General features: G+C 40.3%; 1 protein-coding gene across 1 annotated transcript in view; it reads right to left on the reverse strand.

Moving 5' to 3' along the window:
* Window positions 1-3,151: 3,151 nt before the first annotated feature.
* SLF1 (SMC5-SMC6 complex localization factor 1) overlaps window positions 3,152-23,474 on the reverse strand; it is a 60,889-nt gene continuing 40,566 nt past the window's right edge. Inside the window, exons 11-17 of the mRNA XM_006275594.4 lie at window positions 21,633-21,780; window positions 12,109-12,254; window positions 10,030-10,199; window positions 9,431-9,564; window positions 7,398-7,490; window positions 6,796-6,978; window positions 3,152-4,253 (exon numbers count right to left, since the gene is read on the reverse strand). Coding sequence (XP_006275656.2) covers window positions 3,751-4,253; window positions 6,796-6,978; window positions 7,398-7,490; window positions 9,431-9,564; window positions 10,030-10,199; window positions 12,109-12,254; window positions 21,633-21,780 — 1,377 coding nt within the window. The 3' untranslated portion in view covers window positions 3,152-3,750. The remainder of the gene's footprint in view (window positions 4,254-6,795; window positions 6,979-7,397; window positions 7,491-9,430; window positions 9,565-10,029; window positions 10,200-12,108; window positions 12,255-21,632; window positions 21,781-23,474) is intronic.

Below are 23,474 nucleotides of genomic sequence, written 5' to 3' on the forward strand. Positions count from 1 at the left end.
CATAGAGCAAACCTCATCCTCTCAAGTTTCTGTTTTGGACTCAGTGCTAAAGGAGCAAAGCTGGGTGTCCCTGGTTATGACTGAGACTGGAACCTAGCTTTGGAATGAGGGTACAGAGGGGGCTAGCTGGATAAGGAATGTAAGTTTAGAATATAGAGGGAAAAGGGGTGAAGTGGGGGAGGACACAGACCAAAGCTGGGAAAAAACTGAGACTGGATGGGGAACCTGACAGGGAGAAACAGATTCAAAGGGAAGAATACATGGGAGAGGGGAAAACAGATTTGACAAGGAGATAGGATGAGAGAACTGGCTGGGACTGGATTGCTAAAAAGCTTGGAAAAGTCATGGTAAGGGGAGGGAAGGACTGAGATGGGATAGCCCAGAGAAAGAGAAAGGAAAATAGTAACAGGAAACATGGTTTGGAAGGGGAAGTGACTGAAGGTCCAGATGTAAGTTTGAGAAAGCTGCGTGCAGAACGTACCATATGGATATTTTAAATCTTCCAAGTTGGCAAATGCAAGAACTTACAGATAGCCCATGAAACCCTAATCCACTTCCCAAGTGAGAAAGCTGTGTTAATTAGTTTTTAATTGCATGTTCACCTATTTGTCATCCTCTTTTTCCCCTTCCAGGGCCCTGTCTCATTCAGCACAAAGAATGGACAGCCTTCACTTAATAAGCGGCTATTGAATTTCTTCCATTTTCTCTACTGGCATGTATGCCTCTATCTTATTAAAAGTGCATGATTCAACCCCTGGTTTGAAGACAAAGCTATTTCTTCATGAGGTGTCTGCTAATCACCCCCCAAGTGATTTAACAATTAATAAACTTACTTTTATACCACTTCTAGTAGATGAGTAGGTACTGAGAGGCAGCGAGACTAGGATCAAAAGTGCCTACTACATTAGTCACCACCTCTGAAGATGTCTAGTCTTTAAATGACTTGACTAGAATCATGTGGGAACTCTGACAGATGCCTAGATAGGATCTAGTTTACCAGGGTGGCATTCAACTGTCGTAATCATGAGATTGTCCCTTCTCTTCCTGCAATTTCCCATCTCATTCATTTCACACTTTCCACCTGTTGCAATAAACACTGTTGGGGTCTTGTACAAAACAGCCTCATTCAGTACATATGTATAAAGGAGTGGGAAAAAATTGTATGAGCACACAATTAAGGACTACAGAGACACAAGAGGGATGAAGTAAATTTCCATGAGCAATATTACTTCTGGCATTCTAAGAGCTTGATTACGGAACCATAATGTTCTTTCACCTCTTTGGATGCTACAGAGTAGATAGATATATTTAAAGTTACTTACAAACAGAAATATGTAAACCTTAAAATGAGAGTTACATCTCTGACTGAATGACAAGTATAGGGAGTGATTTTATTAAATAGCATCTGTCTCTAACAAGTCAACAGAATGCCATTATAATTTTCATCTCTGTCTTAGTGATTCTTAAAATTGTTTTTATTTTATCCCTTTGTTTTCTACTATGATTATTTCCCAAATTCATGATTAAAAATAATTGAATTAAGTATTATCATTTTAACTGCATGCTTTGCATTTCTTGCAAGGTTTAACATCATATTTGTCTCTAACCAGGCATTACACTAGAGGGTTACAGTTACTACGCCATTTCATATGCAGTGAAGGTTGGTTGATTGCCTAGTTGTTTTGTTACTCTAAGTATCTGATGAAGCACTCACACATCCAACCTGCATAGACCCTCTAGCCTTACTTAAGCAGCATGTTCTGTGACATGTCTTAAAACAAACGTAATCAGTCATTAATAACCACTGAACATTTGTAATGAAGATCTGGTTCCAAGACTAAAACAGCCTGCACATCTTCAGTGGATAAAGTGCCAGGAGATCATATATCTTAGCTGTGTGAAAGCTAAATGGAAGTTTTAATGTGCATCAGCCAGCTGTATCAATGTAACTTATTCCCTCTAGTCAAGCAACACTAATTTCAGTAGGTGCTATTATCTACAACCTTACTTTGTATTTTTTTAATAGACAAAAGTTACTGCTATAGAAGAACTGAAAATTGAACAATTGCTAATCTGCAATTCCTTTTAAAAGCTGAAGATCTGGGGGTGATTCCTAATCTGTTATCAAATCACGTTTAGATTTCATCATTAAATACCCCTGTAAAAGCAGTATTTCCTTCTCTTCTTTATTTAAGGGCAACTGTTTTCCACTCCCTAATCTGTGCAGAGGAACAGTAAAAAAAAAAGTAAGGAAAAAGTAGTAAGATATCCTTTACTGCTAGGTAGCTGTACAAGTATAGCCTCCCTAAAATCTCTACTTCTTTCTAATTTCCAAGCTTTCTTTTTAGGCATCAGAATCATAGTAGCTCCTTGCACAAAATACTTCTGTGCCTGTAGAAGATGAGTCACGACTTGTCCAGTTTTCTGTAATTGATTACTAGATGTAACCAAGTTAATAGTGTATAAATTCACATCCTAAATTAGGTGAGATGATTAGTGTACCAGTTTAGAGGATTTATCTGATGTAGTCTTCATGAGTTTGTAGTAAGAGAATAACATTTAAGGGGGGGGGGGGGGGGCGGCTGTAGTTTTTTAAAGATGTCCATACTTTAGTGAATCACTAAGCTAAAACTCCAGAGCTTAATGGCCAATAACTGGCAGGAACCTGTTGTGCAACTGCCCTTTGTAGTCCGTCCAGAACTTCCCTACTAGCAGAGCCAGAGCTACATCTCCTCCACTACCACCACCTATGGCCCCAAGGAACGCCTCAGAGTGCAGTAAGAGCATTTTGTATTTTGGTGAACCCTGCCAGTGTAGTAGATCTAAGAATGAAATGAAAACTAATATAGGTTAGAGCACTATCAACCTTCCTGTAACTTGTGTTCAGTGCTGAACTAGCCTTCAGCAGTTGTAGTAATTTGGGAAGCAGAAAGGTGGCTTGGCTACCATTAAACCTTCTTTGTTCAGCTAGCTTAAACAACCAAAGTCCTAGCACAAATGGTGATCTGAACCAGACTTTAAGCTAAACATACTGCAGGCTAAGACAAATGAGCAGGCGCAAAATAAGTTAACTGAGTTCAATGGCATCCCTACATGAACAGTTTGCTATGAAAATATGGGAACTTCTAGTAATTAATATATATGAGCAGCATAAAAATTAAGATTTTAATTTAAAAATTATCATACCTTAAAGTATCTAAACACTACATTTTTAATATATTTTCCTGAAGAGAAACACTTCTACATAGTATAGGAAAAATAGATTGTGATTAAAAGTTGTTTTCCCCACACATTTTTTATTTATTGACAAATATTCAGAAGATTAGTTGCATAAAACAGGCCTATACTTATATGTTGGAAGTTACCAGATTAAGTTACGGGTCAATAGACTTTGAAGCCAGTATTGATTATGGTCTACGTGGTGACAGAAAATTTACAGAGTGTAAAAAAGAAGGGGTTTAACTTAATGCAAATGATTTCTCCCTTGCTGAGGAAGCCACAGGTATAAGGTTCAAGCTAAAGAGCAGAAGGAATTTGTCACATGGCAATGGTGGCCAGAAGATGCACTGGTTCAGAATGTCCGGAATGCAGCTTCTGCCAGTGGGAAGTATTAACAAAGCTTTATAACACTAAAAGGGCAAGCAGCCCCTAAAGTCTGCTGGTGTTGGGACATGCAATGTGCACCCTCAGTGTTCACAAGAATGAACCTAACTCAACACTGAACCAATGGAAAACATTTAAAAATAAATCTTAGTTATTAGAAAGATGGAATGCAGAGGGCCGAGTTGCTTTTGCCATAGTTTCCAGTGTTGCCAATAAGGCTTCCATTTGTTCTCCAGAAAAATGTTGTAAGTCCATAGATATTGTATGAAGAAAGTTTGGAAGCTTTTGGAAAGTTTCTAGCTCTCTAGTGAAAAGATCTACAAACCAATCAGCAACAAAGCTATTTTTCAGCTTTCGGCCATCATTAACCACTAATGGAACTGAATTTGAGCACCCTAGTTCTTTAAAAGTCAAAGTAAATGGTGAAGGCAGGTTATAAACAGAGCAAATGTTTAGCAACATCTTACTAAATAAAATCAACCAAAGTTCTGTTTGCTGGCTGTGGAAATCATCTTCTACATGTTTAGAGAAACTCTCAACGGTCTCTTCTGGGTGAACAATATCCAAAAGTTCTTGTTTTACTGGTATGGATTCCACATAATCCAGCGGGAATTTTCCAGAAGAGTCCTTCTGCTGTAGGAGCTTGGGTCCTGCAGGAAAAAATACAAACGGTTAACGGTAACAGTACTTTCAAGCCAGCAGCTAGGGGTTTGTTTATAACCTGTTTTTGTACTAAGTTATACTGACACCTTGGTTACATGTTGACTGCACAGCTGAGACATGTTAGAGGGAAACTTCAAGTCAGTTGTCTTATTAGTTGTGCCTTTCTTTATCCGCTTATTTTACTATTTAAAAAGCATAACAATCTCTGGGAAAAAAGCAACCATCTGTTTAAGTATTATCTCCCAAAACTTAGTGACACCATACAGCACACATAAAAATGACATTTATTTTATTAAAGTGTTGCTAAGGTCAACATTCATTAAAAATTCTTAGCATCAGTTATGTATACCTGCTGAAGATATGCCCAAACACAACATTTAATTCCAATGTGGTGGTGATTTTGGCTTATTATATTACTGGTTAGGTTAACACACAGACAGATCAAGTAACTTGTTCCAAATAATCCAGGTTCCTCTTAACTACTAATCACTTAGGTACAATAGTTGTTTTTAGCAATTTTTGTAATGCAGATGTTAGATACTTTAATAAACTATGTTTTAAATAAATGGGCAAAATGTCTACACTGTGCTAGATTCTTTTTTTAAATAACCCCCAAATTTATTACTAGAACAGAACTGCCCGCTTTGTAACAGTTTACAAATTTACTAAGTTAAATTAGTAAGAAAGAAAAATGAGTTAGGTTAATGCATAACAGGTGGCATCTTCAAGAGTGAACACTTAAGCACTTTTAAGCTGCAAATCTGTGGTGTTATAAAAAGGCACAGTTGCTTTCATGTAACTTCTCTTTGCCAGCCTCCTATTAAAAAAATTATATTTTAAATGCAGCAAAAGATAACTGTACTATATACATAGCCCTACATATGTACATAGTACATTCTGACTTTCTTATGTCGCTTTAACTCTAATAGCGTGTATAACAATGTTTTATTCTAACACCAATAATTATGCAAGATATTTACATAACTTTTGCAAGTTTTTTGGGGAAAAGAATTTTAAAAAGCTACTTCAGAAATACTCCAAATTACAGTTATCGAACCTGAGTGAATTTACAATGAATGTATAACGCTGTCTCCACCATGCTGGTGTCAAACTACTTGACAGGCCAAAACCCAGAACGTGACAAAGGCAAAGATAAGGCTGCATTCAGCCTCTACAGTTGCCAGAAGACCTTGATGAATGCAAGTGCAAGTAGATCTCCTCCCCTAGGACAACAGGATCATCCACTGCCTATTCTTCACCAGGCACAGGAAAAATGCACATCTGTCAGTGCAATGCCATTCTCTGTTGAAGAGCTGGGCTTACTATAATATTGGCTCTTGCATCACTTAGACCGATTGAAGTGAGGCCAGGTATTGGCTTGGCATGTCAGATACATGGTTCAGTAGATAAATAAAACACCTGAGAGACACAGCACTGATGCTCAGCAAACATGCAGAGGTAGAATAGCAGAGGAATGTATTGATTATGAGATGGTGTCTGTAAAACCAACATAAGTAGCCTTTAGGGGGCAGGAGAAGACTGTAAATACTGAAGTCTCTGCCAAAAAACAAATATAATTTTCTCTCCCAGCTTAATTGAGTTATAAGCCACCTAAATACAGTGCATTCCATTGCATTATATGCAGAATGATTTCTTTCACAAAGGTCTGGACACATTTACTGGGCAGAAATTAATTTGATACATACAGTAGGTATGAACAGGATAAGGAACATAAATCTTTGTTTTAGGAGATGAATTAGATATCAACTGTCTCTTTTAAGAGAGTTATTTGTATTTAGTTAGCTCATAAACATGGTTGGTTAATTTAATTTGTAGAGTTTTTATCAAAATAAGATTTAAGCTTCCTGTCACTGGAAAAAAACTGTGAAAAGTATGATTAGTAAAGTGTATAAGAAGCAATGACTGATTGTAAAGCTACGGTATCCCAAATCACCATTATCCCTCCCAAACAGCAGCTATCACAATTACAAAAAGGTCTTTTCTTTAACTAATTTCCTAGCAAATTTTTCTTTGAGGATAGTCACAGTTTTTTAGAGATGCCGAATAATTTTTCATTGAAATATATATCATGTAGAAATCTGGACATGTAAATCTCTCTCTGTCTATAACGTTACAATATAGATCAAAACAAAAAAAATCTGTAAAATTACTTAGTAGCTAGATAATTTTTGTTCATTCACCAGTGAGTTGAAGAACTGTATTTGAATCTTGTCATCAGAGTGTACAACATTTTAAACAAACCACATGTATGTTTAATGTTTAAATATAGGAATAACAGGTCATGGATATTTGATGTTAATTACATATTTGTTCTGATGACAATCTGAATAAGTGAGAAAAGGGTAATATTTCTCTCTCTAGCATTCAAAATAGTTCGCTTTCAAAATTTATTTTATTTTAAACAATCACTGCATTTCACCATCTCCTAAGAAGAAAGCTATGGACTTCACATGGACTCATCTAACACTGGATAATTTCTCTAAACCAGTTTAGCATAAATGCACTCACCCCCATGCTGAAGTAGCATCTTGCCAATTTCTACATGTCCGTTTGACAGTGCATCATGCAAAGGAGTCACCCCGTCCACTTGACTGAGCAGGTCTACCTCCGGACAACGTTGCAAAATTTCACGGACACACACTGTGCTGCCATGGTTACAGGCTTCATGCAAAGGCGTCCAGCCAGCATAGTCTGAATTATAAATCAAGGGAAGTTTTTAAAAAGCAAAAATTACAGTAAAAGCTCATAATATTACCATTATATTTTTTAAAGAAAGCTGGGCTGTTTAAAAGAAACAGTATTCCTTATTTATACTAAAACTGCAATTGATATTAAAAGTAAAAATTACTGAAAAAGTATTAGCTTTTTTTTAAACTGCATTTTTAGTTATTGACAGAAGATACGGTTAGTAAATTATGATGCATCTTCCTACAAAATTTAGGATATCAGTTCATAAAATCTTTGCTTTAAGTCCTGACTCCATATTATTAAAAGCAATTATGATTTTTTTTTAAATCCTGTCTAAAATGTGAAGTTTTGCATTTCAAATTAAAATTACAAAAATTATTTATTCGTCTCAATATTTTGGTTGAGTACAGAAAATAACTTACCTTTAACATTAATGTCTACTCCAGGGATAGAGAGGAGCTGAATCAATTTCTCCACTTTGTTTCTTATGCAAGCTATATGCAGGGCTGTCTCTCCTACCATAAAAAATTAATAGATTGTACTAGACTAGGCAAGATAGCTACTAAAGAAAATAATCAAAGTGCACAGAACTAGGAAATCTGGCTATGCGCCAGAAAATTCAATAATGAGTAAGATTTTCCTTTGTCCTGTTTAACCATCTTTTAAAAAAAATTCAAAAAAAACCAACAGAGCTTCTGTTCCGTCACAGATCCAGCAATGAAATTGTACTGCAAAAGGTTTAACACAGGAATTATCTCCCCCCAGTTCAAGGTTTAAAGCTTCAATCACACTATAAAAGCACTGAATGATCACAGAACACCAAAAATACTGGGTTTTGAAGCAATAAAAGTTTAGAGTGTAGTTGCCCTCCCTTAAATTTATTCATGAACCTATGTTGAAATGTATGGTTCTTTTTACACAGCATTTATAGCTTAATTCAAATGAATGTTTCTGGCTAAGCACGAGTGCCTTTACATAGTCAAGTATAATTCAGAACTTCAAATCTGCTAACAGATGGTTTGCTGTCTCTCAATAGGCTGTCTGACTTGGCTACAGTAGTGGAAAGAAAGAGAGAGAGAGAGAGAGAGATATGAATAAATGAAGGAGTTTTAATAATAATATTAATAATAATGATAATAAACCCTCATACCATTTACAGCTGACAAGAGTGTGGAAAACTGAACAGCAAGAGACTGAGAGCTGCTGCTTGAAGGTAAGGAAACGGCATGATTCAAAACTTCAGACATGCAATACACTATTTTGGTTTCACTAAGTGATTGCCTGAACAAGAGCCAGAGCAAAATCTTGAAGCCAGGTGAAAGATGATGCAGCATCAGACAATTTAGTGATGAAATGTCTACATCAGACTACTTCTCTGCTGCTGGTGCTTTTAGATTAATTTTGATTCCACTGACACAGTCTCTACAAAAATCTAAGTGCCATACTAATTTCTTTCAATAGAAACAGTGCTCTGGATGTTAGCAGGGAGATGAAGAGTTTGATCCTGTTTTTGGTCCTACTCTTTTTAGTTTGCTTCCCTTGTTAAAAACAAAAAAGAAAGCAATCATTCACATTAATTTTGCTCATTAACTTTACTTGAAGAAGCAGTGAAGAAAAAAGGCACCAATTTTTGAAGTGCGTGGCCTAGCTCCCTTGCTGAAGCTCTCTTTTGAAATCTCTGAAATGACTGAGGTCTTTATCCTCCAGTGTTTCTCTCACAACTCTGAACATAATCCTTTGAAAGATGAGGGGTTTCTGTTGCCAATTTTACCTCAGTTCTCCCTTGGGCATCATTATGATAAATATATTTGGACTAAAAATACTATAGGTAAGATTCAAATAATAAAAATGGGAGTTCCAGCAAGCGATACTAGCCGGAGAGAGCGCATTTTATTGAATTTGTGTAGTAAGTGGGGCCTGAGTGAATTACTGCAGTGCTATTCATTCTTAGGTGCTTGGGTTCCAGTATAGTTAAGACTAAAAGCCAAATGCCTTTCATAGTCTGGGCTCAATGCCTGGAAGAAAACAGTCCATATGCTTAACACAGCTATGTAACATAGCATACTCCTCAGTCTTTGTTCACAAAATGTCTAGGACTGAAAGAGATGACGACTTAATTATACTTTCAAATCAGAAGACAACGTTGATCCTACCAAGCACAGGTTGAGGTGGATTAGTAAAGTAAGGCGGGCAAGACTGGAATGAGCTCACCAGCTGTACACTGTATTTTAATATTTGGGGGAGGGGAGTATGTAGAGAAAGCAGCTTTATTCTACCATGAATACAATTATTTCTCTCAAATGAGCATTGAAAACAACACATATGAAACACGAGGAAGTAGTTCTTGGACATCAGCCATCATTTTAGCTCAGCAGTCAGCAGGGCACGTATTAAACCTGAAAGTACTGATTGTAGCCATGTAAAGTTCTTAGTATAATTGCAAAACATAAAATACCTTTAATATTAGTCTTGTAAAGACGCATGTCTTTAACCATAGACTGATGATTCTCTTTGGTGTGTAATGCTTCAACTTCTGCTGTCACTCTTAACTTCTCTGACAATGAAGGGTTCTTACTACAGATTATTTCACTTAAAGGAAAGCAAGCAATAATAAGTGTATTTTGTTAGATGTGCTTAATTTTTTTTTAGAAAAGATGAAGATATACCTACTGGTAAATAGAGCACGAACATAAGCCATAATATGTGTTAGTGTTGTAGAGACTTTCTGGAATTTAATCTTAATTATATTATCAATAGTTGTTAAAATACATACTTGATATGCAGAGATTTTTTAAAGGTAATCTTTTGAATAGTTTCTTTAAGAAAGCATTTTATGTTATTGTTGGAAAAATAAATGGGCTCCAATATGTATATATATACTGAGGGAAGGAAAAAATGCAGTCCAGATGTGTTTCAGGTTTAAAATGGAGTTTTCTGCCAGTCACAATAATTTGCAGACAACAAAACAGGTCACATAAAGTTCAAGAAATGTGTCAGGTCAGCAGCTGTCCCCCAAAGCAGAATACAACTGGTGATGTTATAGGTATTACTTACGGTAGATCGGGCAGCCCTTCGACTTGGTTCTGCTTATCACCATTTAGCATCAGTAATGCCCTTTGAGACTGAGGGCACGGCCATTGCCCTATTTTCTGTTTCTTCACATTCTGCATTTTCACTGTCTCATGCATACCTAGTTCTCTTAAAGCAGGTAAATAGGAACGAACCTGTTGCAAGAGTAATATTTCTTCTTTAATTTTTCATGACTTTATTTGGTAATTAGAAATTTCTATTCATTTTCCTTTTGTTGTATTTAATAAAAGAACACCTGAGCATACTTAGAAAGAGTTTAAAAATACTACTGAAGTGATTGGTGTACACAGACACCAAGTAATGTATCAATAAGGAAAAAAGAATCTTATAACTACTACAAAATGTCCCCTTTGAGGATGACTTTGTCTCTCTCTAAAGCCTATTGGATCCCAAGATTAATGGGCAGCTTTACATATAAGCCTTTCTTAGACTATGCCACAGGAATGGGGGCAACTCTTTATGAGAAGAAAGACTACCCTCTTGGATCAGCATAGAATTGTGTCTTTTGGGCCTGACTGTAGACATCATGCTTAATCACCTCCTAGGACTAGAGAAGGATTTTTTTCCTTATTGCCAGATAGGCCAGGTGGTGCTAGTTTATCTTTTTTTTTTTTAAACTCTCTTCCCAGCAGTGTAGAGTCAATGTGTGGGTTACTTGTAACATCTTTTTTTTTATTGAAATCTAGTGGTTTTCCAGTAAAGATAATAATTCAATAGTGGGGTCTAACTCCCTGATAAACCAGGATTTCAAACACAATAGAAAAAAAGACATCACCTAAAGAGCAGGTGGGGAATGGAGACGTAGCTTCTAATGGGATATTATAGATGTTGAAATTACTGGCTCCTTCCTATACAATGGGAAAAGATTCCTCCTTACTCTCTCCTCCCTCACTGTACAGTCATCTATGAGGTGGCCTTTCAGTCCCAATGTGTGGAGTTAATTGCCTAGGAAGACACTACATGAGTACTGGTGGCCAAACTATGCCACAGATTTAATACTGCTGTGGGGATAGGAAAAAAATGACTTGTGACCTTAGGAAAACTGCAAAAGGAATGAGAGTTTGCTTTATTCACTAAAAAAACTTTTCATATAATAATTGACTGCAATTACTGTCAGGTAAAGGTTCATTAACAATGCTGACAAGGTTGAAGTTTTTGGTTCTGTGTTGACGATTACTTACATCAAAAATACCTTCAGTTTTCTTGATTCATTTTTAGACATATGAGAATATCTTCCTAATGCTCTGCCTAAAGCATACTTATGCCGAAAAGTAAAATAAATTAAAAAATCCTATCCTTTTCTATACTAAATACACAGTTTGTTGTGGCTTTCATATTCAGGGTTGTCCATGATTGGGATTTGGGACACCACTGAAGGATCACATCCGCTGAACTCTGTCTGCTCTGCTGTGCTTTCCCTTTTCATATTCTGAGCAGATCCTTTTGAGGTTTGTGAGAGACAACCTGAGTAAATGCGTTCCCTATCTAACTTCTAGTGACTGTGATGCCAAGCAACACTTTTAACTAAGTAGGATGAGATGGAACATTAAAACAAGAGAAGAAACTGCTGCCTGAAATCAAACATCTAACTAGTGTCTCAGTATAATGCTACAGGACTTTAAAAGGAAGAACATACCTTATCTTTTATACCTTGTTGATTTTTAAATCATACACAACAGGCCATTTTTATTAAATTTTAAATATACTATTGCATCTTTATAGTTATTGGTGCCTACTCCTTTCCCACTATACCTTCTTATGTTAGCTGCTACAGTAAAGTTATTGCAAATTCGTAAGAAAGTCCTGTCCATTTCTGAACTATCCTCTCAAATTTGTGGCAAGATAAAGCCCATCCTAATATCATTCTGCATTTAAATTCTTTAGATCCTCTAGGGACAGAATGCCACATAGGCAATGAACATGTCCTGTCACAGTGAAAAGAGAAGGAGCAGGCAAATAAAAAGAAAGATTAAGTTTCTCATAAGTCTGTCATAACATTTTTAAATGTATTAGGCTATCAAGAAATACAAATGTGTTACTTACTATTTTCTGAAGAGAAAGTGGTTCAGTAGAAATAATAATGTTCCTCTGTAAACAAAATTTTTTGAAGACTGCTTCTGCAACAAACATCTGAAGCCAGAGGGATGGTATAGAATCAATGAACACTTTTAATTTCTGTGCTGAAAAGTCTGGAGGAGTGGGAGAAGAAAGAAAAACACATACAAATGCAGAACACGAGTCACTTCCATGAAGGTGACAAGTTAGTTAATACCTCTACTAGATTTCTGTCCTATTGATGATTCATAAATTATTCTACATGAAAATTACTAAAACTGTCATATTAGAGAGAAATTATCATTCAGCTGCTAATAAGCATACTTTCTACAATATTCATCAGCTTTTAAAAGCAGAACCTACTTAATAGCAAATCAAACCTTTTAGTAAAAAAATAATATCTCTGGATAGAATCTCTATAAAAGTTATTCTGAAGAGATAATTATTTACTAGTGGTGCACTGATAGAGATTTTGGGGGCCAATACCGATAGCCGATTTTTAAGGAGGCATATTGGCCGATACCGATCTGATTTCTGATACAGATGCATCCAGTTGGTAAGTCTGTTGTGGTGGAAGGGGAGGGAGGAGGGAAGAGGCATGGAGGAGCAGATCAATGCCCCTGCAGTGAGGGAAGGAGTGGGGCCAGAGTAGGCGCTGCAGAGCTAGGGCGGAGTGGGGGACAGAGCCACGGCTCATCTGGGGGGTGTGGGGAGGGAGAGCAGTTCCTGCCACTGTGCGCACCCCAAGAGGGCATGGGGGTAGGCGTGTGCCCCCGAATCTGTGAGGGGCGGGGCAGGGCGCACTGCAACTGTGGGCTGGGGCCGTGACGGGCTCTTCTCAGTGGGGTGAGCGGGGCTGGGGCATGCTGCAGTCGGGGCAGGCAGTGGCGGCGGTGCTAGCAGGAAAGCTATGCGGGGGACGATGCGGGTTGCAGCCATCCCAAATTTCAGTCTTTAATATCGGACTGATATATTGGTGCATCTCTATTATTTATTAGTCACTGGACCAAACAATGTGGATTATAACATATGGGTCATTTACCTACTCCTCTATTGACATCATATATGCTATGATCTGCTTATCATGCCCCTATGCTGTCTACACTGTACAGATGGGGCAATCCCCATATGAAAGATGGACACCAGTTTGACATCAGTTCCAGGGGGATACAAAAGCCTGCTGAAGAACACTTTAACATTCCTGGAAGTTCCATCACTGATCTTAGGATAGCTGTTCTTTCATAAAACAGCTAACTGTGGCCTTGACCTCACCACGATCTGCTGGCTGGGGAATTGGCTCCGCGGCAGGACCCAGAGGGTGGTGGTTGATGGAAGTTAATCGTTGTGGTGCACTGTGACCAGTGGGGTCCCTCAGGGCTCTGTCCTAGGGCCCTTACTTTTTAACATCTTCATCAATGATGTAGACTATGGTATCAGAAGTGGGCTGGCCAAGTTCGCTGATGACACCAAACTCTGGGGTAAAGCATCCACACCTGAGGACAGGAGGGTGATCCAGGCAGATCATGACAGGCTCATGAAATGGGCGGATGAGAACCTGATGGTGTTTAACACTGAAAAATGCAAGGTTCTCCACCTTGGGAGGAAAAACCTGCAGCATACTTATAGGCTCGGCAGTACTGCAGTGGTTAGCACTACAGATGAAAGGGACTTGAGGGTCATGATTGACCACAAGATAAACATCAGCCTTCAATGTGATGCTGCGGCTAGTAAAGTGAGCAAAATGCTGGCTTGCATCCGTAGATGCTTTTCAAGCAAATCCCAGGACGTCGTTCTCCCGTTGTACTCAGTCTTGGTGAGGCCACAGCTGGAGTACTGCTTCCAGTTTTGGGCTCCACAATTCAAAAAGGATGTGAAGAAGCTTGAGAGAGTGCAGCAGAGAGCCATGCACATGATCAGAGGTCAGGATAACAGCACCCTGTTTAAATTCGCAGATGACACCAAGATTTGGGGTGAGGTGGGCATGCTAGAAGGGAAGGACAGATTACAGCTGGACCTGGACAGGTTACAGGGGTGGGCAAATGAAAATAGGATGGGATTCAATACTGACAAGTGCAGGGTGCTGCACTTAGGCAGTAGGAACCAGTAGCATATCTATAGGCTGGGGAACTCCCTTCTCGAAAGCATGGTGGCAGGAAGAGATCTTGGAGTCATTATTGACTCCAAGATGAACAAGAGCCGACAATGCGAGGACACAGTCAGTAGGGCTAACCATACCTTGTTGTGCATCCACAGATACATCACAAGCAGGGCCAAGGAGGTGATCCTCCCCCTCTATGCGACACTGGTCAGGCCGCAGCTAGAGTACTGAGTCCCGTTCTGGGTGCCACACTTCAGGAGCAATGTGGACAGCATTGAGAGTGTCCAAAGGAGGGCCACTTGCATGATCTGGGGACAGCAGGGCAAACCCTATGAGGAGAGGCTACGGGACCTGAACCTGTTCAGCCTTCGCAAGAGAAGGCCGAGGGGGGGACCTGGTGGCCGTCTATAAACTTACTAGGGGGGACCAGCAGGGATTGGGAGAGACCTTGCTCCCCCAAGTGCCTCCCAGAGTAACAAGGAATAATGGCCATAAGTTGTTAGAGAGTAGGTTTAGACTAGACATTAGAAGGCACTACTTCACAGTCAGGGTGGCTAGGATCTGGAACCAACTTCCAAGGGAAGTGGTGCTGGCTCCTATCTTAGAGATCTTTAAGAGGAGGCTTGACATTTACCTAGATGGGGTCATTTGAGCCCAGTTTTCTCTCCTGCCCAGGGCAGGGGGTTGGACTAGAAGATCTACAAGGTCCCTTCTGAACCTACATCTATGAATCTATGACCTTATGATGAGAGGCTGAGCCATGGGACTCTTCAGCCTGGAAAAGCGCAGGCTCAGAGGCGATCTGGTGGCCACCTATAAGTTTATTAGGGGTGTTCACCAGGATCTGGGGGAACGTCTGTTCACCAGAGCGCCCCAAGGGATGACAAGGTTGAACAGTCACAAACTCCTCTGCGACCGTTTCAGGCTGGACATAAGGAAGAACTTCTTTACTGTCTGAGCCCCCAAGGTTTGGAGTAGACTGCCGCCGGAGGTGGTTCAAGCACCCACTTTGAACACCTTCAAGACATTATTGGATGTTTATTTTGCTGAGCTCCTATGATCCCTGCTGACTTCCTGCCCCTGGACGGGGAGCTGGACTCAATGATCCTCTTGGGTTGCTTCCAGCCTGAATGTCTATGAAATCTATGAAAAACTTAAAAAAAACAATCTGAATGTGAAATTCCAGAACAAGAAATATCCACAGATTGGATTGTATTGAGTATGGTTTCAATATAGGTACTACCATACCCTAACTTCTACCTGACTTCATACTAACACAGCTAAACACCTCCCTTCAATCAGTAGCGAAGAAAATAAGTAGTGGGATGATATAAATACAATTCATACAAAATGTGTGGAACAGTAACAAAGAAGAGTAATGTGCACGAGTAAATCTAGATGAGTACTTTACTGTCCTGATGGCAATAGAACATTAATGGTAACTGAATATTAAGAACACCCACTATTTTAACAAATGTGGAGAAGTTCAGTGAAAAATACACACCACATTCTTAACAGTATTTCTAAAAGAAACGTCTCTGGCATAAGGCATCTTATAATCACTAAGTGTGACCCTGAGTTGTATTTTTTTTACCACTGCTTGCTCTGTGGTTCCCTTGGGGCTACAGCCAGCATGGGGCGGGGAGGGGAGAGGGGGGCAAATAGACGTCACCTTTTATCGTCTTAGTGCTGCTATGAAGATTTTTTGGTAGCACAAAGACCAAGCAAACAGACATCCTTACTCCTTGTTGCGCTGCAAAGAGTGGCTGTGACAAAGGTGGTATCAGCTTGTGCCGCCATTTAGTGGCAGAGGTCTGTTTACTTTATGGTGTGAGTGTGCAGGCATCTCAGGAAGCAGATACTCCAACTTCCCCTGCTTACCCAGATGGGCCCTGGAGATTTTGGGGGCACATCTTGGTAAGCTGGGTAGGAGCTCCCAGGGCTTGGGGCAGCCTAATCCTGCACAGGAATTCCTGTGGTGTGTCGAATCAGTCCTCTCCTGTTGATGATGGAAGAAAATTGGTGATATGCATTTTGCTCAGCGAGGCAGATCAGCTTCATCAGGCAATCTCTATTTCTAGCCTATATATCAGTAAGTTACATTGCTTAGTACAGGTAAAGGGAGCACAGACATACTGCTTAGCATTGCTAGGGAAAATTGTTGACTTATATTTCTTTATTTTAAGTCAATATAATTTTATATATACATACACACACACACACACACAGATATATATATATAAAAATAAAGATACATAAATCAATAGTTTTCCTTAGCATTTCTCCCTTTACCTGCAGAGGGAATCTACCTTAAATACCTACCTATTCAATACATTACTTCATACTTTATTCATTTAGATTAGTGGTGCTTAATCTTTTTGGCTGGTGGGCCAGATGGGCAGTGCATGGCCTAATCCACAGCTGGATCCCACTGGTGGCCCTGCTTCAGCATGGGGGCAGTCATGGTGGGACCCCATGCAGTCATCTGTAAGGGGTGTGTGGCTTGGACCCAATTCAGCCCTTGTTGGGGGTGGTGGCATGGCCTGGCCCCAGTCCAGCTGCACTGGGCTTGGAGTTTGGGAATTTGAGAGTAGGGGAAGGTGGCCATATTAACTGCTATCACAACCCTGCTGCCAAATTTCCTGATGCATTGGGAGCCCCACAGGCCAGATACCACGGCTCCATGGGCTTCATTTGGCCCATGGGCTGGAGGTTGAGCACCCCTGTTCTGGACCAAAAGAGGTTATCATGGAAGAGCATAAAGGATTAAGGGCACTTTGGGAGAGATCATTCCAAAGCACAAAATTATCAAGTAACCAGTATTCCATTATAGATCCTGATCTTTACCCTGTGTATTTGGAGTTCAGCAATCAGTGAAGAAAAGAAATAAGTTACTAGAAAATGGGACAAAAGCTAAATAGTAAGATCACCTCTTTCCCTACAAATTAGAATTATATTATTTAGGGAACATCTGCCAAGGGATACTTTTTTGGGAAGATTAAACGTAGACTTGTAGTGCTTTATAAACATGTTAACATTAGGCCTGTGCGAAACAGCAAGTATTCACTTCGGATCTGGATTCAGCCGATTCGGAGGGACAGCGATTCAATTCCGTAATTTGAATCACTGTCCTGATTTGATTTGGCCGATTCAGATTTGGAGATTCGGTGCCAATTCAGAGATTTGGTCATAGACTATAACGGGGATTCACTAAAATATACTAAAATACCTATAACTTTGTCATTTTTTTTGCAGATTCGGATGAAAACAGCAGGGATGGCAGCTCCTTCTGAGGGCATGAAACCTGCCAAGTTTCCAGGAGATAGGTGCAGGGGTTTCTGTGAAAGTGCACCTCAAACTGCTGAAACTCAGAGAAAGGGAACTCAGAGAAACATCAGTCACTGGTCAGCTACAGATGTCAAAGCAGATATCAAAGCAGTCTTCCCCCACCCCACCCTCAGTCTTTTCCATATATGGAAATCACCCCATCCCCCTCCCTTTTCTCAGTTTCTGTTTGCTGCAAGCCTTCCAAATTTCCAATCTCTCCGAATTGATTTTGTGGGCTTTTGATTTGATTCGGACCTTTAATGGGTCTCCTGATTTGATTCGGATTTGGAGATTTGGCTGCTGAATCGGGCCAAATCTCCTCCAAATCGAATCGGCTACTGAAGCTTTGCACAGCCCTAGTTAACATATCAGCAGGCGAAATCTTTACAGTTCTGCTCTCTGAAGTTTAAGTGTCCCTAGAATGCAATTGTGCAACAAAGTGACTTTTCTAGAATTAGATTTTCTGTGACTGAATTATTTTAGTGGTACAGCACTTAAAAGTCTAGACTAAGACATTTAGTATGAGGGAAATAAATATTTTCCTGAATTGCTGTGTTCTACTAACCTATAATTGAAACTTGTCTGATCTATCATAGACCACTCAAGTGTTCATTCAAGTATTGAGGCTTTGGGCAAAATTACTGAAAAATATCCTCTTCTAGGTATAGGACGAATTAACCTTCATTATGAAGTGCTACTTTGTCCTCCTAAAAATGTATTGTGGTTTTTCTTTTAAACAGACCTCAGACTCTTCTTCATGAGAAGGAAGCCTGTCTCTATGGAAAGCACATGCAGGAAGCAAGAGTCCTTCAACTTGAAAAGATAGGTCCTAAAACCTGTAGCACTGAGATAGATAAGATTTGGAGTGGTAAGTTCTGTTGATTTAAATAGTTACCTACCTCAGGATAACTTTGGTACTATCAGACTTTCCAGAGAGTAAAATAAGCCTGAATTTAAGATGTCATTCAAAACAGAACAGGACAAGAAACATTATGGTGGGAAGACTTAGGCTTATGTCTAGGCCAGCAGTTCCCAACATGGTGCCCACGGGTGACATGGCACCCGCGGAGGTTTATTCAGGTGCCCGTGCGCATTTACACAATCAGTAAAAATCATTATTTCAACAAAAAATGCTGCTGTTATCAATTAAACTCAGGCTGTATGCAATGGCCAACAAAATGAGGCTGAGTGAGTCTGACTGATGCAGTGACGGAGTGGTGCTTACTATTCCCTCCCCAAACAAAACTATGCGCATGCACATATTCAGGATTCTAAATGTTAATATTCATATTGGCATCCGCTGCTCTTTTAAAAAATTTGAATGTTCCCTTGGGCGCACAAACATTAGGAACCCCTGCTCTAGGCTCTTATGTATTGAATTCAGAAGAGCTGGAATGGCTAGTTTTCTAAGTATCTATCTTCATACTAGCAAAATAATTTTCATATAATATTGAGGTAGATAAGGACCTACACCAAATTAACAGAAACTCTACTACATTGTAGGAATATTCTGTTTTATCTAGGACTTGCCATGCAATAGTTGATCTATTGGACTCAATCTAAACTGAACATAGGAGCAGGTGTTAGTAGAGCTGAGGCTTGTTGCAGGCAGGTAAAGAGAACAATTGTTCAACTGCTCCTCTAGGAGCCTCTTGCCAGTGAAAACCAACCTTTTTGACAGGAATGCCACAAATTAATTACTGTGCCCTCCCTAAGTGCCCCTATAATCCCCTTCCTATTTGTTGCTTGGCTTTGCACTCCCCACCATATCTACCATCCCCCAGCATCATCCACTCTAGACTATTTAGAGAAGCTAATGTCAAAATCAACACCTCAGGAATATTGTGGAGGGTGGAGGAGAAATTAAAGAGGGACATTTTATATCAAAAATAGCAATTTCCATAGGTGACTAATTCAGATCTGGAATACAGGCTGGAATACACAGACAAGTTTCTGCCAGGTGTATAAATGTTAAAAATTCTTCTGAAGAAATTCCAACAATAGTGGAAACCTAGGAATTTTTTCTCTTGACAACTATTTGGCCTCTTGAGTTGTAAGAGAGCCTAGAATGCTCTTGATCCTTTTCTTAACAAGAAATCAGCTGGAATAAGACCACTTGTCTTGAGGGGGTTTCTAAGGTGGAGGCTTTCAGGACCACTTGATGTTTTGTCAATTTCACGGTAGAAGAAGTCAAGATGAAGGGATGTAGAGAACCCTTCCAGGAGTTCCAGGATGTTTATCTATCCTTCTGGCTGAAGATAACTAAACCAAGATGTCTAAGAAGAGACAGCCCCACACAATATATTTCTACTTATAGCCAAGGCCTTCTGCAGTCACACCCTAAAATAAGTCTAACTCCTCTTGCTCCATCTAGTCTTCTTGATGATGTTCTGGGTAAAGTAATACATAGCTGTCTACAAAGTAATAATGTGTCTGTCTGCAAACTCATTGGGGGGGGGGGGGACAGCAGGAAATAGGGGATATGATGTTTACCAGGGTGTCCATTGGGGAAACTAGAAACAATGGCCACAAACTGAAGGAGAGCAACTTTAGACTGGACATCAGGAAAAAATTCTTTAGAGTGAGGGTTGCCAAAATATGGAATATGCTTCCAAGGGAGGTGGTGCTGTTCCCTTCCTTGGAGGTATTTAAAAGGAGATTGGACAAACACCTGGCTGGGGTCATCTGACCCCAGCACTCTTTCCTGCCCAGGGCAAGGGGTCGGACTCTATGATCTAATAGGTCCCTTCAGACCCTAAAATCTATGAAATCTATGAAAAAGGCCCACCTGTTACTGCGAGGGAGCTTGTAGGATGACAAGGGTCGTGAACACCTTTTAGCTATTTTCTTTAGGATTTTTGGTCTTGTTTGGTTTCATCTGACTCTTTGGGTTCAGCTGTGGAGTGACAAATCCCCTTTCTTTAACAGAATTCCTACTGAGTAACAGTGACTTCTCTGAGTTATAATGTACCTTATTGTCTAAAATATCAATATTAATATTCATGTACAAACTGGACAGGAGTGACATTGCCCTACATCCAGATCTGGCCTGTGGAGCCACACAGTCCAATCCATGTGTCTTGGGTTGACTCTACACGCTGTGCAGGTTGGACCCGGAGCAGCAGGTGCTCCTTACCACAGAAGATTGATCTGAGGCAGTGCCCTGCCAGACAACCCCAAGCACTAACTCTAGTATGCATGGACAGCCTTGGGTTCAATGTTGACTGGGCCTGGAGCTATTGCTCAGAGCCAGGCTGGTGGGATGCTGTGGGCAGTATACACAGCACTGGGTCCAGTTCATGCACTGCCTGCCAGAGCAAGCCCCAGAACAGGGCTGCCTGTGGCACAGGAGGCTGGCACGGGGAATGTGCTGCATGCAGTGCCTCACTGGACTGGCCCTGCCCACTGGCTCTGGCACAGCTGGATGTGGTCTGCAGACCAGCCCAGGCACCCTTGGGCTGGATGAGTTTGACACCCCTACCCTTGCCCTAGAGTGTACTCTTCAGGGGAACAGACGGTTGAAAGGACACTGGATTTCTTGCCTAGTGATTTGAGAATCTGGAGTGACATACTGGAGCTCTTTTATTTTAAGGTAAATTGGACCAGGAAACTGAGGCTGATTTTTACATTTATTGAAGAACGGTCATCATTGATCAGTAAGGAGCATTTGCTGAGAGTTGAACGAAAGATTTTTCTCTAACAGAAGAGTTTCAACTGGAGTCTATGCAGGTATGGAATTTAATGGTTTGTCAACAGAACTCCAGATGCTCTGCCTCTTCTTGACCTGATAGCAAATGCTACAGAGTATTGCTATATGCAGTTTAAGGGGGATTTTAGTAAGACCAAATCTGATAGAAATAACATGTCTTGAAGAAGATGAAGAAAAGTCAAATCAATTTTAGCCCATTCATTACATCTTAGCTCTTTTCTGAGAGGAGAGTCAAATCCCCCTAGCAATATACACATGCAATGAAGTTGTATGGGCATATTTTGGCAAAATTTGATTCAAAGTTCAAACAGCAGATTTCAATTAAGATTTTAAATTCTCTTGCTGACATTTAAAAGGCTAAGTACCCCAGACACTCACCATCACAGGAAATGGCAATGTAATGTGCCAAGTTATCAGCCACTTGCTGAAATACATTTCTGTCCATTATGAAGCCTGACAAAATCCAATATTCTACTACAGTTCCAAGAATTCCATTCAGGAGGCTAGATACTTCATGTTTCAACATCTAAAATGGAAGAAACAGTATTTGTAAGACAACATTATGAAATGCAAATTAAAATGGAGAGTGTATTGTTAACAGTATTGGAGATTATAACCCAGCCTCAGTCAATAACAGTACAAAACATGGTTAAGGATCCTAGACTACTGCTCTAGCTGAGATTGTGCATCATATAGCATTGGCTCATATTAGATTCATCATATATGAGATCCGATATAAAAAAGGCACCTACCAAAGTAACACACAGTAGACTCCTTGAAAGTAGTAGTTGCAGCCTTTCAATGTGAAAAATATGGCACAAGATTATGGGGACCTGGACTATATTAAATACTAGGATATATGCTATGTCTCAAAATGTTTCTTGAATATTCATTCAAGAATAAGATATAATTGAAGATCAGTTTATCATAGTTAAAAAGAATTCCATCACAGAATTGGTGACAGAAAAATTATGGAGTTTCATCAATAAATCAAGTGTAGGCTTATGGAAGAATAATAGAGACTGGGTGTATCTACACAGGATGCTTTACTCAAGATTAGCACATATTACTGAGAAGTAAGCATCACTGTCTACACATGCAAATGCTTACTGCACAGTAGTTTAATCATGAGTAAATTTGCTATCTGTAAATACAATTAGCAGATTTACTCACAATTAGTTACTGTGCAGAATGGCATCTGTAGATGGCTGACAGGGAGTAAACTTGCTCCGAGTCAGCCAGGCAGCAGGGGGTGGGAGATTGCTCCCTGCCCTTGGGAGCTGCCTGCTGCCAGGGCAGACTCACCCACTGGAGCCTGGGTGGTGCCAGTGTCCCCCTGCCCGGGCAGCAGGGAGCTCCTGGCCCCTGCATTGCAATCACAGAGAGGAGGCTGGGAGCATCCTGCACAGGGATAGTTCCCTGCCCAGCTTGAAACTGTCTGGGACCTGCCCCTGACCAGGACAGTTCCTGGTCAGCCCTGGGCTGTGTGGGGAAGTCTGCGAGTATACCTGCAGGGGAGCTCCCTGCCCAGCCAGGTGCTCACTGCGAGCTGCTCCTCTTCTGCAGTTCTTTCCAAGCCCCCTACCCCCGACTGGGGAGCCAAGGGTGGGAGCTCCTTACTGCTGGGGCAGGAGCAGCAGGCAGCTCCAGGGGGTAGGGAGCAATCTCCTAGCCCCCACCAGGAGACAGCTGTTTCCTGGCCCCGTACTTCCTGCCAGCATCTGGGCTAGCACCCAGGGGGAGTCTAGAGCTCCTCTTGGCTGCTGCAGGGGGCCAGTGCAGAGCTAGAGTGGGTGGGAGCAGACTGCTGCCAGGAGCAATGCATCCCCACATGTATAGACACCTGCCCAGGGTGGGTTTACTCTGTAATAATTTACTCTAGCATAAACCCAGCCCACAGCATTTGCACATGTAGACGCACCCACTACAACTTGGATCAGATTTGCTTAACAAGATATCTGTGAACCACAATGATACACACACACATACGCACACACACCACAGAGTTCATAAAGGTAATAAGCAGGGAAATTGTCTTCTTTGTCTTGTCAAAATAAAAGTAGTACATACAATTAATTATCTATTTAATTCTTTACTATGTTAAGTTTCTCTTCATCTTTGCTATATTCTAATTTACTTTATATGAACTGAGGGAACCTTCCTCATGATAAAACAGGGAATTAATTGGGCAGGGTGAAAAAATGGACAGAGTATTTCAGC

Source organism: Alligator mississippiensis, chromosome 3 (assembly GCF_030867095.1).
Source record: "Alligator mississippiensis isolate rAllMis1 chromosome 3, rAllMis1, whole genome shotgun sequence".
Classification (NCBI taxonomy): Eukaryota; Metazoa; Chordata; order Crocodylia; family Alligatoridae; genus Alligator; species Alligator mississippiensis.